This window comes from Bubalus bubalis, chromosome 15 (assembly GCF_019923935.1).
Source record: "Bubalus bubalis isolate 160015118507 breed Murrah chromosome 15, NDDB_SH_1, whole genome shotgun sequence".
NCBI lineage: Eukaryota > Metazoa > Chordata > Mammalia > Artiodactyla > Bovidae > Bubalus > Bubalus bubalis.
The window spans coordinates 8,489,480-8,506,236 of NC_059171.1; the positions used below are offsets into that span (position 1 = coordinate 8,489,480).

The 16,757-nt window shown below is 38.7% G+C and overlaps 1 protein-coding gene across 4 annotated transcripts in view; it reads right to left on the reverse strand.

The window, feature by feature from the left end:
- The window catches only part of NBN (nibrin), a 56,919-nt gene that overhangs the window by 31,658 nt on the left and 8,504 nt on the right, over window positions 1–16,757 (reverse strand). For all 4 annotated transcript variants that reach the window (XM_006056577.4, XM_006056575.4, XM_006056578.4 and 1 more), the window contains exons 5-7: window positions 15,160–15,263; window positions 3,349–3,466; window positions 2,629–2,822 (exon numbers count right to left, since the gene is read on the reverse strand). In XM_006056577.4, coding sequence (XP_006056639.3) covers window positions 2,629–2,822; window positions 3,349–3,466; window positions 15,160–15,263 — 416 coding nt within the window. The remainder of the gene's footprint in view (window positions 1–2,628; window positions 2,823–3,348; window positions 3,467–15,159; window positions 15,264–16,757) is intronic.

Below are 16,757 nucleotides of genomic sequence, written 5' to 3' on the forward strand. Positions count from 1 at the left end.
GCTGATGGACATCTAGCTTGCTTCCATGTCCTAGCTATTATAAATAGTGTTGCAATGAACATTGGGGTACATGTGTCTCTTTCAGTTCTGGTTTCCTCAGTGTGTATGCCCAGCAGTGGGATTGCTGGGTCATATTGTCCTCAATCCTTCTTAGCATCAGGGTCTTCTCCAATGAGTCAGCTCTTTGCATCAGGCTGCCAAAGTACTGGAGTTTCAGCATCAGTCCTTCCAATGAATATTCAGGGTTGATGTCTTTCAGGATTGACTGGTTTGATCTCTATCAAGCGTCTTCTCTACTACCACAATTACAAAGCATCAATTCTTTGGCACTCTACATTTTTTATGGTCCAACTCTCACATCTGTATATGACTACTGGAAAAACCACAGCTTTGACTATATGGACCTTTGTCTCAGTGATGTCTCTGCTTTTTAAAATACACTGCATAGGTTTGTCATAGCTTTTCTTCCAAGGAGCAAGTCTTTTAATTTCATGGCTGCAGTCACTGTCCACAGTGATTTTAGAACCCAAGAAAATAAAGTCTGTCACAGTTTCCATCTTTTCCCCCACCTATTTGCCATGAAGTGATGGGACTGGATGCCATGATCTTCGTTTTTTGAATGTTGAATTTTAAGCCAACTTTCTCACTCTTCTATTTCACCTTCATCAAGAGGCTCTCCAGTTCTTCTTTGCCTTCTGCCATTAGGGTGGTGTCATCTGCATACCTTGAGATAACTGATATTTCTCCCGGCAATCTTGATTTCAGCTTGAGTTTCATATAGCCTGGCATTTCACATGATACATTCTACATAGAAGTTAAATAAGCAGGGTGACAATACACAGCCTTGATGTACTCCTTTCCCAACTATGAGTCAGTTTTCATTGTTCCATATCTGGTTCTAACTGTTGCTTCTTGACCTCCATAGAAGTTTCTCAGGAGACACATGAGGTGGTCTGGTATCTCATTTCCTAAAGAATTTTCCACAGTTTGTTGTGATCCACACAGTCAAAAGCTCTAGCGTAGTCAATGAAGCAGAAGTAGATGTCTTTCTGGAATTGCCTGGCTTTTTCTATAATCCAACGAATGTTCGCAATTTGATCTGTTACCTCTGCCTTTTCTAAATCCAGTTTGTACATCTGGAAGTTCTCTGTTCATTTGCTGTTGAAGCCTAGCTTGGAGAATTTTGAGCATTACCTTGTTAGCATGTGATAAATGCAACTGTGTGGTAGTTTGAACATTCTTTGGCGTTGCCTTTCTTTGGGATTGAAATGAAAATTGACCTTTTTCCAGTCCTGTGGCCACTGCTGAGTTTTCCAAATTTGCTGGCAAATTGGGTGCAGCACTTTTAACAGCATCATCTTTCAGGATTTGAAATACATCAGCTGGAATTTCATCACCTCCATTTGCTTTGTTGGTAGGAATTCTTCCTAAGGCCCGCTTGACTTCACACTCCAGGATATCTGGCTCTAGGTGAGTGATCACCATTGTGGTTATCTGGGTTATTAAGACCTTTTTGATATAGTTCTTCTGTGTATTCTTACCACCTCTTCTTAATATCTTCTGCTTCTATTAGGTTCGTATCACTTCTGTCCTTTATTGTGCCCATCTTTGTATGAAATGTTCCCTTCATATCTCTAATTTTCTTGAAAAGATGTCTAGTCTTTCCCATTCTATCGTTTTCCTCCATTTCTTTGCACTGTTCATCTAAGGCTTTCTTATCTCTCCTTGTTATTCTTTGGAACTCTGCATTCAGATGGATATATCTTTCCTTTTCTCCTTTGCCCTTCACTTCTCGTCTTATCTCAGCTGTTTGTAAGGTCTCCTCAGACAACCATTTTGCCTTTTGGATTTCTTTTTCTTGGGGATGGTTTTGATGACCATCTCCTGTACAATGTTACGAACCTCCGTCCATAGTTCTTCAGACACTCTGTTCATCAGATCTAATCCCTCGAATCTATTTGTCACTTCTACAGTATAATCATAAGGGTTTTGATCTAGGTCATACCTGAAAGGTCTAGTGGTTTTTCCCTACTTTCTTCAATTTAAGTCTGAATTTGGCAATAAGGAGTTCATGATCTGAGCCACAGTCAGCTTCTGGTCTTGTTTATGCTGACTGTATAGAGCTTCTCCATCTTTGGCTGCAAAGAATATAATCAGTCTGATTTCGGTATTGACCATCTGGTGATGTCCATGTGTAGAGGCTTCTCTTGTGTTGCTGGAAGAGGGTGTTTGCTATACCAGTGCATTCTCTTGGCAAAAACTCTGTTAGTCTTTACTCTACTTCATTTTGTACTCCAAGACCAACCTTGCCTGTTACTCCAGGTATCTCCTGACTTCTGACTTTTGCGTTCCAGTCCCCTATGATGAAAAGGTTATCTTTTGGGGGGTGTTAATCCTAGAATGTCTTATAGAACTATTCAACTTCAGCTTCTTCAGCATTAGTGGTTGGGACACACACTTGGATTACTGGGATACTGAATGGTTTGCCTTGGAAATGAACCAAGATCATTCTGTCATTTTTGAGATTGTATATGCCTTTATATTACTATGTGGAATATAAAAAATTTACATATAGAATAACCTACTTTCCCTTAAAAAAAAAAAAACTAATAAAGAATAATTCTGTACCTTTGGAGTATATCCATAATTGAATGAATCCATTTTTTCTGAGAGTCAGGAATTAAAGTCTGTGAATCTGTTAGTCCTGCATCAACAACACAGGTTCCAGGAGCTGAAAAGAAACTATCATCTTCTTTACTTTCTTCTGTTATCAACCTAGCATCTCCTCCTCCAAATACAACAGCTGCACTTAATTTTTTATGCTAAAAATGGGGGAAAAAAGGAAAAAAGTAATGCACAGCCATAATTAAATTTCTTGAATACATACTTAAAATTAAATGATTCTACTTCTTGACAGGACAATCTGAGCTTCCATTAGGAGAAAACCCCTCGTTCACTAGATACCATTACAGTCCCTCATTACACAGTTCTGGAGCTGTGAGCTTACTTACATTTTTCCACTTATAACATAAAGTTCTGGAACTCTCAGTTCATCACATAGAAGACATTCAACAGGTGCTAACTAACTGAACAAATTAGAAGTTAAATAAAAGTTTTTGGTCTCTTCCTTGTATATATTTATATAAACTTAATCGGCCAATTAACAGACATTAAGAAACGCCACAGCCATATACATGAACACTGCGCAAGTTCTGGGGCCTGGGCAGGTTTTATTTCCCTTCAGACACTGACACAAGATCTCAAAAGGAAATGTATTAACAACTGATAACTGATCATTTATCCTAGTTTATAACACTGTCTTCAGGAAAATTTAGCTTATAACATTACCTGCTTGGCATTTAGAAAGACAAATGTTTTCCCTTTGAAGATTTGTTTTCTTTCCTGGCGTCCTGATAGATCAATATTTTTACTTTCAATAGCTGGTTCATCAACAGGTGGGTAAAAACTATAAAAAATAAAGTATATTATAATTACATACTACACTGTACGTATAACATGAAATTTGTAAACAGAATTGGCAATCTGGACTAGAAAACTAGAAAGGCTTAATTTCCATAATACAACTGTATTGTTAAAGAGTTTTACCTGGGACTAAAGGACTGAAAGTACCAAAATGCTTTTACTATAAATACAGTGACAGGTGCAACACAGAACAGCAGAGCTGTTCTTTATTTTCTAAAACTACATAATGTAAGAGTAGGCAATCATAACAAGAGAAAATTAAATATATATAAACTAAACAATTATGTGAATTACAAATGGCTAAGAGATAAAAAGTAATACAAAGAAGTTTTTAAAAAGTAACAAAAGTAAACCAAAACTGAAAAAAAAAAATAGTAACAAATGGTTGAAATATCATCCATTAGAAATCAAATTCTATTTGCATATTAGACTTGCTTGCATGAGTGTGTGCTCAGTCTCTGCACTGTGTCTGACTCTTTGCGATTTCAAGGACTGTAGCCTGCCAGGCTCCTCTGTCCATGGAATTTTCCAGGTAAGAATACGGCAGCAGATTGCCATTTCCTACTCAGATCTTCCCAACCTAAGGATAGAACCTGTGTTTCCTGGTTCTCCTACACTGCAGGCAGATTCTTTGCCACTGAGCCACCTGGGAAACCTCATCGTGTTTGGTTATAAATCTCTTCAGAGAAGCTCAGGAATTTAGAACCTATATTTTGTCAGTTTAAATAAAATTTTCAAAGATTTAAAAACACAATTTTTTAGCTCTTTAAGGCAATACTCTCCTTAAGGTAATACTATAAACACATCTTAGTCATCCATAGATATTAGGGAATAGAAGAAAATAGAAAAGTAAAATCAAGAGATAATTACTAAAACTTCTCATCAGTCCATAGTTTCAACTTTCTATATAGTCAGTTCTTTTGTTAGAGCTATTAACTGACCAGTCTTTTAGTTTCTCTACCTTCTAATAAAAATTACTAGTGTTCATGGATAGAAAGACTTAATATTGTCAACATGTCAGTTCTTCCCAACTTGATCTATAAAAATAAACACAATCCAAATAACTTCCAGCAAGTTACTTTGTGAATATCAAAAAACGGATTCTAAAATTTATACAGAGAGGAAAAAAATTTAGAATAGCCAACACAATATTGAGGAAGAACAAGATTAGAGTACTGACACTACCAGAATTCAAGGCTTAATATAAAGTGAGAGTAATCAGGAGAGTGTGGTGCTGACAAAAAAAACAGACAAACAGATCAGTGGAAGAGAACAGAGAACCCAGAAATGGACTCACATAAATAGAGTCAACTGATCTTTTACAATGGACCTTACACAGTCTTTTCAACAACTGGTGATGAAACTGGACATTCACATACAAAAAAAATGAATTTACACTCAGATCATACACTTTTCACAGAAAATAACTCACAATGGATCATAGACCTAAATATAAAAGCAAAAGTATAAAACTCCTAGAAGATAACATAGGAGAATATCTAGATAGCCTTGGATATGGAGATGACTTTTTAGATATAACACCAAAGGCATGATCCATGAAATAAATAATTGATGTGAGACTTCATTAAAATCAAAAAGTTCTGCTCTGTGAAAGATAATGTCAGGAGAATGCAAAGATAAACCACAGACTGGGAGAAAACATTTGCAAAACACATATCTTATAAAGAACTGTTATCAAAAATATATAAAGAACTCTTAAAATTCAACAATAAGAAAACAAACAACCTGATTTTTAAAAACAGCTGAAGACTTTATTAGATACCTCCTCAAAGAAATATAGAGAGCAAATATGCATATGAAAAGATGCTTAGTATCATCATGTATCATCAAGAAAATGCAAATTAAAGCAAAGAGATACCAATACACAATTAAATGTTATAATTTCCTAAACTTTCATTTGCCATGTTTGTTTCAGGCTAATGTATCTCTTGGGTCTGCAATTTTATTACAAGATAATAAGTTAACTTGTACCCATTTCATGGATATTGGCAGAAGACGGAGACTCCTGGGTCAGAGAAAAGCTGGCAGTAAGCCTCACTGTGTTTGCAGCAGCTCCCCTTCCATACCAAGTTCGACGGGGATGACACAGACTGTACCTCCCGAGAGCAGTGTTACAATGAACTTAGGAATCCACGCATTTTATAAGAAGCTTTCAGCAGGCCTGCTCTTTGGCCTTGGAAGGAGGTATTACTTCATCCCTCCAGGTTTCTCACTGTAAACAGAACCCTGAGAAATGGCCTAGGTATAGGGCAGTCAGGGAATCAGGCAGTCAGGGGTCCGGCCCTTACACTGTTGGAATATTCAGCTAGTTTTGTATGATGTAAGGACTCTCTTCCAACAGTGTTTTCTCAAAACAATGCTTGTTGTTTGAAATAAAGTAACTGAGAAAGCACTCTATGAGAAACTCTGCAAATTTTCAAATAAAGGGAAACTCCCTTTTTCTCTTGAGGGATCATTTTTTTAATATTCAGACATAAATAATATTTTAATGGACTTCTATACTAGAGCACAGAGTATCAAAATTCAATACTTCTTTTAAATGGAATCATCTATATTGGTACTTCTATAACAGTGTAAGAAAATCAGACAATACTAACCATATAAGTACTCTATCTTACCCCTGACTTACTCTGTTTCATGGTAACAGTGCAGAGATGCAGACATAATTGCAACAAAAGAACTACATTTTTTGTTAGGTAAAAATATTATAGTTTGCTTGCTTGCATGTTCATCTAGTCAAGGCTATGGTTTTTCCTGTGGTCATGTATGGATGTGAGACTTGGACTGTGAAGAAGGCTGAGCGCCGAAGAATTGATGCTTTTGAACTGTGATGTTGGAGAAGACTCTTGAGAGTCCCTTGGACTGCAAAGAGGTCCAACCAGTCCATTCTGAAGGAGATCAGCCCTGGGATTTCTTTGGAAGGAATGATGCTAAAGCTGAAACTCCAGTCCTTTGGCCACCTCATGCGAAGAGTTGACTCATTGGAAAAGACTCTGATGCTGGGAGGGATTGGGGGCAGGAGGAGAAGGGGATGACAGAGGATGAGATGGCTGGATGGCATCACTGACTCGATGGATGTGAGTCTCGGTGAACTCCGGGAGTTGGCGATGGACAGGGAGGCCTGGCGTGCTGCAATTCATGGGGTCGCAAAGGGTCGGACACGACTGAGCGACTGATCTGATGTTTATTTTTATTTCATATTCTTTTATAAACCATCTTACTACTATTTAATACCTTAAATTTAATCTTTTTTCTATTTAATAACTGAGTACACAGTCTTCCATAAACATATCAAAATGGATCCCAATAGGTATAGGAATCTATTAAGGCAAAAAACTACATAATTTAAAATAGTATTAAAACTTGATTATCAAACATGAACTAAATAGTCTTTCCTAGTAAACACTGAGTTAGGAGTTATTGAACAATCTTAGAGTACGGATGTTTCATTACACCCATTACAGTTAATACAGTCACAAATTGAAGTCAGAAAAAAAACTATGCTTAACCTAAAGTAAAAAACAACAAAAAAGCAAGTTGAATACACTGAGATTCTAAATAAGTAAGAATCAATGACTGATTCTAAAAATTCCAAAAACCATAAAACATATCACCAGTAGTAAAAACTTATCAGATCCATGAATTCCTAAGTAATCTAGAATTAAAATGGTTTATTAGCTGTAACAAGAGTCATTATTTACAGTATTTATCGACTTTTCTAGGGAGGCTCATAACAGGCACTAAGTAAGTTGGGCTTCCCTGATGGCTCAGCTGGTAAAGAATCTGCCTGTAATGCAGAAGACCCCACATCGATTCCTGGGTCAGGAAGATCCCCTGGAGAAGGGATAGGCTACCCACTCCAGTATTCTTGGGCTTCCATTGTGAATCAGCTGGTAAAGAATCCAGTGTAATGCGGGAGATCTGGGTTCGATCCCTGGGTTGAGAAGATCCCCAGGAGAAGGGAAAAGCTACACACTCCAGTATTCTGGCCTGAAAAATTCCATGGACTATGTCTATGGGATCACAAAAAGTCTGAGAGGACTGAGCGACTTTCACTTTCAAGTTGGTAGTAAGTGAAGTTTCAGAGGAGAGATCAGTGCTTTCAAGTTCTCACAGGGATCTAGGACTCAAACAAGGTTAAGAATCATCTATTTCAAAATCTCAGGAATTCTCTGGTGGCTCAGTGGTTAGGACTCCATGCTTTTACTGCTGAGGGCCTGGGTTCAAACCTGCAAGCCACTTGGTATGGCCGAAAAATAAAGAAAATATGATGGAAACCCAGGCGGCGCGGGTTGGGTTCGGTCGGGGGGTGGGGGCAGGGGGGTCGGTCCCAGTTGTGCTCTCTGGGGTCGCCATTGCGGCTGGGCACGCCCATTTAGTGCGCTCCTGGGTCCCCATGGATCAGCATCCAGTGAGCAGAGGGGAGGGGTGCGGACCACAGAATATATAGGTAAACTATAAAGAAAGCTGAAAGCAGAAGAATGGATGCTTTTGAACTGTGGTGTTGGAGAAGACTCTTGGGAGTCCCTTGGACTGCAAGGAAATCCAACCAGTCCATTCTAAAGGAAATCAGTCTGGGTGTTCATCGGAAGGACTGATGTTGAAGCTGAAACTCCAGTTTTTGGAGAGCTGACTCATTTGAAAAGACCCTGATGTTAGGAAAGACTGAAGACAGGAGGAGAAGGGGACGACAGCGGATGAGATGGTTAGATGGCATCAGCGACTCAATGGACACGAGTTTGGGTAAACTCTGGGAGTTGGTGATGGACAGGGAGGCCTGGAGTGCTGCGGTTCAATGGGGTCGCAAAGAGTCGGACACGACCGAGCGACTCAACTGAACTGAACAGAAAAACAAATGCTGTTCAAGGACACTGAAAGAACCCTGATGTTAAAAATCAGATCTGTATGGTGAGCAATGCCTAGAAATCCATGAGTTGACGCATAGTATTATGCCTATCATCCTTGTAGTTCCCTCAGTGAAATATGTTGCGAAAAGCTCTTCCTTCGTGGTATAGATTCATGAAGAAGCTAAATAGCATGAATCCTTTACGTTGACAACCGTGAATTTAAATCTCCTGTGAATCCTATGTGACAACCACACATACCAACATGATTTATTAGTATTATATCAATATTTTTAGTCCCACTGTATTTCAACTAAAAATATCAATATACAATGGTACATGAAGTCAAGACATAAAATCAGGGCAAATACAAAACATTACATCCTTTGAGAAAGGGAGCGAAAAAATAATGTGCTTTGCGTATTGCATTTTTATGTATTAGATTCTCAAGTATTTTATTCACCACACCCAACTGAATGGTTCACAAATGTTTCAGAGAGGAAAGGATTATTTCTCTTTAACAACGAGGAGTTCAATTGCTCTCAAAGCAAATACCGGACGGTAATCACTATGAAGGACAAACTTGATTATTCATATTTATATTACTCATTCATTAGCTGGCCAAAGGTACTAGATCTGTTACTTTTTTTTTTTTTTTTAATAATATCTGCATGTGAAAGTTAAAGTGGCTCAGTCATGCCTGACTCTTTGTGACCCCATGGACTATATAGTCCACGGCATTCTCTAGGCCAGAATACTGGAGTGGGTAGCCTATCCCTTCTCCAGGGGATCTTCCCGACCCAGGAATCAAACTGGGGTCTCCTGCATTCAGAAAAATCATGTCCTTTGAATTTCCATTTTACTGTATAGGATCATGGCAATGTGATTACAGAAAACTGTTTAGTTTCCAAAAAAAAAAAAAGAAAGAAAATATGATGATTCCTTTATAGAAGAAAGCATATTATCTGTTAACCAGATTATAAAATACATGAAACCTCCCAAGTGAAAACTGAAAACAAAGAGAAAATCTGATGTTCAGTTACTTTTAAAGGCAAATACACATTATCAGGTATAAATAGTTTGTAAAAATATCTGCACTGGGCAAATCAGTTTAAAATAGGTAGTAATATTTTATATATATTTATATACATATGCACATATATATTAAAGGAGAAAGGGAGACTACACTAAAGCCTTTGACTGTAAGGATCACAACAAACTGTGGAAAATCCTTAAACAAATGGGAATACCAGACAACCTTACCTGACTCCTGAGAAACTTGGATGCAGGTCAAGAAGCAACAGTTAGAACTGGACATGGAACAAAGGACTGGTTCCAAATTGGGAAAGGAGTATGACAAGACTGTATATCGTCACCCTGCTTATTTAACTTATACACAGAATGAATACATCATATGAAATGCCAGGCGGGATGAAACACAAGCTGGAATAAAAATTGCTGGGAGAAATATCAACAGCCTCAGACAAGCAGATAATACCACCCTAATGTGGTTTTTCCTGTGGTCATGTATGGATGTGAGAGTTGGACTGTGAAGAAGGCTGAGTGCTGAAGAATTGATGCTTTTGAACTGTGGTGTTGGAGAAGACTCTTGAGAGTCCCTTGGACTGCAAGGAGATCCAACCAGTCCATTCTGAAGGAGATCAGCCCTGGGATTTCTTTGGAAGGAATGATGCTAAAGCTGAAACTCCAGTCCTTTGGCCACCTCATGCGAAGAGTTGACTCATTGGAAAAGACTCTGATGCTGGGAGGGATTGGGGGCAGGAGGAGAAGGGGACGACAGAGGATGAGATGGCTGGATGGCATCACTGACTCGATGGATGTGAGTCTCGGTGAACTCCGGGAGTTGGTGATGGACAGGGAGGCCTGGCGTGCTGCGATTCATGGGGTCGCAAAGAGTCGGACACGACTGAGCGACTGATCTGATCTGATCTGAATGGCAGAAAGCAAAAAGGAACTACAAGAGCCTCTTAATGAAACTGAAGAGGAGAGTGAAAGAGCTGGCTTAAAATTCAACATTCAAAAAATGAAGATCATGGCATCTAGTTCCAACACTGCATGGCAAATGGAAAAAAAGTGGAAGCAGTGACAGATTTTATTTTCTTGGGCTCCAAAATCACTGCAGTGAATGCAGCCATAAAATTTAAAGATGCTGACTCCTTGAAAGAAAAGCTATGAGAAACCTAGACAGCATATTAAAAAGCAGACATATCACTTTGCTGGCAAAGGTCCATATAGTCAAAGCCATGACTTTTCCAGTAGTTATGTAAAGATTTGAGAGTTGGACCATAAAAAAGACTGAGCACTGCAGAACTGAAAATATCTAGTACCAGAATTGTGGTACAGAGAAACTCTTCAAATTCCCTTGAATAGCAAGATCAAACCAGTCAGTCCTAAAGGAAATAAAATTCTGAATATTCACTGGAAGGACTGATACTGAAGCTCCAATGCTTTGGCCACCAGATTTGAAAAGCTGACTCATTGGAAAAGACCCTGATGCTGGGAAAGATTGAGGGCAGGAGTAGAAGTGGGCAACAGAGGATGAGATGGTTAGATGCCATCACCAACTCAATGGACGTGAGTTTAAGGAAACTCTGGGAGACGGTGAAGGACAGGGAAGCCTGGCATACTGCAGTCGACAGGGTCGTAAAGAGTCAGACACAACTGAGCAACTAAGCAACAACAATATTTTAAAACTGGTAATAAAACAATTAGCATGAGTAAACCACAATCACAGAAAACTATCCAATCTGATCACATGGACCACACATGAGCCATGGTGTGTAGGGCCACCCAAGACAGGCAGGTCATGGTGGAGAGATCTGGCAGAATGTGGTCCACTGGAGAAGGGAATGGCAACCACTTCAGTACTCTTGCCTTGAGAAACCCATACACAGTATGAAAAGGCAAAAGGATAGGACACTGAAAGATGAACTCCCCAGGTCAGTAGGTGCCCAATATGCTACTGGAGATCAGTAGAGAAATAACTCCAGAAAGAATGAAGAGACGGAGCCAAGCAAAAACACCAGCCAGTTGTGGATGTGACTGGTGATAGAAGCAAGGTCTGATGCTGTAAAGAGCAATATTGCACAGGAACCTGTAATGTTAGGTCCATGAATCAAGGCAAATTGGAAATGGTCAAACAGAAGATGACAAGAGTGAACACTGACATTCTAGGAATCAGCGAATGAAAATGGACTGGAATGGGTGAATTTAACTCAGATGACCATTATATCTACCACTGTGAGCAAGAATCCCTTAGAAGAAATGGAGTAGCCATCATAGTCAACAAGAGAGTCCGAAATGCAGTACTTGGATGCAATCTCAAAAACGACAGAATGATCTGTTTGTTTCCAAGGCGAACCATTCAATATAATGCTAATCCAAGTCTATGCCCCAACCAGTAATGCTAAAGAAGCTGAATGGTTCTATGAAGGCCTACAAGACTTTTAGAACTAACACCCGAACAGGATGTCCTTTTCATTATAGGGGACTGGAATGCAAAGGTAGGAAGTCAAGAAATACCTGGAGTAACAGGCAAATTTGGCCTTGGGAGTACAGAATGAAGCAGTACAAAGGCTAATAGAATTTTGCCAAGAGAACACACTGGTATAGCAAACACCCTCTTCCAACAACACAAGAGAAGACTCTATATATGGACATCACCAGATGGTCAACACTGAAATCAGACTGATTATATACTTTGCAGCCAAAGATGGAGAAGCTCTACACAGTCAGCAAAAACAAGATAGCTGACTGTGGCTCATTATGAACTCCTTATTGCCAAATTCAGACTTAAATTGAAGAAAGTAGGGAAAACCACTAGACCTTTCAGGTATGACCTAAATCAAATCCCTAACAATTATACAGTGGAAGTGACAAATAGATCAAAGGGACTAGATCGGATAGAGTGCCAGATGAACTATGGATGGAGGCTTGTAATGTTGTACAGGAGGTGTTGGTCAAACCATCCCCAAGAAAAAGAGATGCAAAAAGGCAAAACAGTTGTCTGAGGAGGCCTTACACACAGCTGAGAAACAAAGAGAACCAAAAGGCAAGGGAGACAAGGGAAGATATACCCATCTGAAAGCAGAGTTCCAAAGAACAGCAAGGAGAGATAATAAAGCCTTCCTCAGTGATCAGTGCCAAGAAATAAAGGAAAACAATAGAATGTTAAAGACTAGATATCTCTTCAAGAAAATTAAAGATACCAAGGGAATATTTCATGCAAGGATGGGCACAATAAAGGACAGAAATGGTACGGACCTAGCAGAAGCAGAAGAGATTAAGAAGTGGCAAGAATACACAGAAGAACTATACAAAAAAGATCTTCACGACCCTGATAACCACAATGGTGTGATCACCCACCTAGAGCCAGATATCCTGGAATGCGAAGTCAAGTGTGCCTTAGGAAGCATCATCATGAATGAAGGTAGTGGAGGTAATAGAATTCCAGTTGAGCTATTTCAAATCCTAAAAGATGATGCTGTGAAAGTGCTGCACTCAATATGCCAGCAAATATGGAAAACTCAGCAGTGGCCACAGGACTGGAAAAAGTCAGTTTTCATTCCAATCCCAAAGAAAGGCAATGCCAAACAATGCTCAAACTACCACACAACTGCATTCATCTCACACGCTAGTAAAGTAATGCTCACAATTCTCCAAGCCAGGCTTCAACAGTACGTCAACCGTGAACTTCCTGATGTTCAAGCTGGTTTTAGAAAAGGCAGAGGAACCAGAGATCAAATTGCCAACATCTGCTGGATCATCAAAAAAGCAAGAGAGTTCCAGAACAACATCTATTTCTGCTTTATTGACTATGCCAAAGCCTTTGACTGTGTGGATCACAAAAAATCATGGAAAATTCTGAAAGAGATGGGAATACCAGACCACCTGACCTGCCTCTTGAGAAACCTATATACAGGTCAGGAAGCAACAGTTAGAACGACATGGAACAATACACTGGTTCCAAATAGGAAAAGGAGTACATCAAGGCTGTATATTGTCACCCTGCTTATTTAACTTCTATGCAGAGTACATCATGAGAAATGCTGGGCTGGAGGAAGCACAAGCTAGAATCAAGACTGCCGGGAGAAATATCAATAACCTCAGATATGCAGATGATACCACCCTTATGGCAGAAAGTGAAGAAGAACTAAAAAGCCTCTTGATGGAAGTGAAAGAGGAGAGTGAAAAAGTTGGCTTAAAGCTCAACATTCAGAAAACGAAGATCATGGCATCTGGTCCCATCACTTCATGGGAAATAGATGGGGATACGGTGGAAAAAGTGTCAGACTTTATTTTGGGGGGGGCTCCAAAATCACTGCAGATGGTGACTGCAGCCATGAAATTAAAAGATGCTTACTCCTTGGAAGGAAAGTTATGATCAACCTAGACAGCCTATTAAAAAGCAGAGACATTACTTTGCCAACAAAGGTCTGTCTGGTCAAGCCTATGGTTTTTCCAGTTGTCATGTATGGATGTGAGAGTTGGACTATAAAGAAAGCTGAGCGCCGAAGAACTGATGCTTTTGAATTGGTGTTGAAGACTCTTGAGAGTCCCTTGGACTGCAAGGAGATCAGTCCATCCTAAAGGAAATCAGTACTGAATATTCATTGGAAGGACTGACGCTGTAGCTGAGACTCCAATACTTTGGCCACCTAATGCAAAGAGCTGACTCATTCGAAAAGACCCTCATGTTGGGAAAGATTGAAGGCAGAAGGGGACGACAGAGGATGAGATAGTTGGATGGCATCACCGACTCAACTGGCATGAGTTTGAGGAAACTCTGGGAGTTGGTGATGGATAGGGAGGGCTGGCATGCTGCAGTCCATGGGGTCGCAAAGAGCCAGACACAACTGAGTAACTGAACTGAACTAAGTTAATGCTTAATTTAAATTTGTAGTAAAATACTGAATTTACATAGAATTTTAGATTTTTTTTTTAAACTTCTTCAAATCTGTTAGGTTGTTTAGACAATAAGCTACTGACATACATTTTAAGTATGTTCTTATGTTGACTAAAAACACTCACCATTTTATAGTGACCAGTATTCTAACCATGCAATCTGAAAAGAAAAATCACAAGCATCTTCCTACCAAACCACTGTTTATGTTACTGCAGACATGATTAATGCAGTAGATACAGTAGACAGATCCTTAGTCTGGTGGTTTTCAAATTTAGCACAGCATCCAAAAAATTACGTAAATAAGAAAGCCATTATGAATCTTTCCAGATATTGCAATTAGTTACATTTCTTTTATTAAGCACCTATTACAATTCAGTAAGCTCAGACTTAGTGTATACCAGTAGTTAAAATAAATAATACTAATAATACGAAATACTTAAAACATTGAGCAGGACAGGTACTAGCCCCAGTTTTCAAAGAAGGTAATAAGCTCGATTTCTAAGGCCACAGCACTGTCCATATTCTGGTCCAAGACTCCCGCTCTGTAACGGGGCTGCGGCCCCTCACAGTTCCAGGCGCCCTGCGTGCACGACGCCGGGCACCGGCATGTGTGCCCGCTGGTCCTACCTCGGGCTCATTACTATCCTTCAATATTTTTCTTAAATGTTGGCACACATGTCATATCTGCTTCACCAAGATAAAGAACAATCAACAAAGAACTGCTTGGGAAACTTTCTGGAGATACTAAAAACAAATTTCATTAATAATGCTGAACTGTAACGTTACATCCTGATATAATCAATAAAGAGGGTATTAACCTAAATCAAGTCAGTGCAATCATATTTTATATGTCATATTTTGTTATATTTCAAATACACAATATACCTTTCAATTTCTGGAGGTTGTTTCTTGGACTGAACTGCTTTAAGAAATTCAGTAAAATATTCTGGTTTTACAATCGGACGCCCACAAATGAGTGCACATATTGTCTAAAAAGAAGAAAACATGTGAATACATATACTCATACCCTAGTTTTTTTTAAGTTCTATTTTTCCTTGCGTCGCTTTAAATTTATAACAGAGACACAATCTATAAAACAGAAGTCAGTTCTGGGTCATGCCTTAGTTTTAGTGTACAAATCCCTATAAAATCACTTGATTATAAGAAGCTACCAATTACAATATATGGGGGGGAATAGACTGGGAGTTTGGGGCTGACATAAACACACTGCTATATTGAAAATAGATAACCTACTGTATAGCACAAGGGACTCTGTTCAATAATCTGTAGTAACCTAAATGGGAAAAGAATTTGAAAAATAATAGATATATGTATATGTATAACCGAATCACTCTGCTGTACAAATGAAACTAACACAACACTGTGAAATCAACTATATTCCAATAAATACAAAAATTAAAAATAAACTGTGGTAACCGAAATTCATGTAAGTTAAGATCCCTATAAAAACAAAGGTCTACATGCTAAAAAGGCAGTAAGACCGGTGAAATAACAAATAAACATAACATATGGGCAAATTTAAGTATCAATAAACAATCACTATTAAAGGTGAAAAAAAAAGTCACAAATTACAGTACTGATATAAAAACTGCTGGAGGCGGGGCCGAACAACATAACAAAATACAAGTTGATTTAAAAATGTATACCAATTATAAAAACATTAAAATGTATATCTTAGAATTAAGGAAATGTAACATCTGCCCTAGAGAAGACAGTATCAAGAGATAAACATGAGATAGATCTTTCAGCCTAATTGCCTTTCAAACTGATTATATTAATAATTATGGAATAGTCTTTTTAATGGAGAAGGAAATAGCAACCACTACAGTATTCTTGCCTGGAGAATCCCAGGGACAGAGGGGCCTGGTGGGCTGCCATCTATGGGGTCGCACAGAGTTGGACACGACTGAAGCGGCTTAGCAGCAGCAGCAGTCTTTTTAAGAAAGTATATAAAGGAATAACTGGTGTTGAACAAAAAGCTCAAAGTAAGTATACACAGGTGGAGTAGAGGAAGAAACTTCACCTAGCAGGTGAATCAAGCCATAAGCCTCAAATAAGTTATATCCACAGTTTGAGAAAGATTAAAAGATATCACCATTGGCAATGAAAATAAAGAAGATTCAGCATAATTCTAAGAAATAATCCAGCTAAAGAGCTTGTAAGTGTGCTTCTAATAAACATGGGGAATTACCTAAATGTGAGCAAGCAATTTAGGGTACCTCTCAAGAATGGAATCTGAAAGTTATGAATCCCAAATATGAATGAAATAATTGACTTCTTGCATGAAGCAGTAATGAGCAATTCAACATTGGACTGACTAAGCTCCAATACATGTGATCTTGGGCAAAGGATTTAGTTGCTCCAAGCCTCAGTTCCCTCTTTAGAAAATAAAAGCTGAACTGAATGTTTACATTCCCTTTTGGTTCTAACATTCAATGATTTTAAAAACATAAACTAACCTG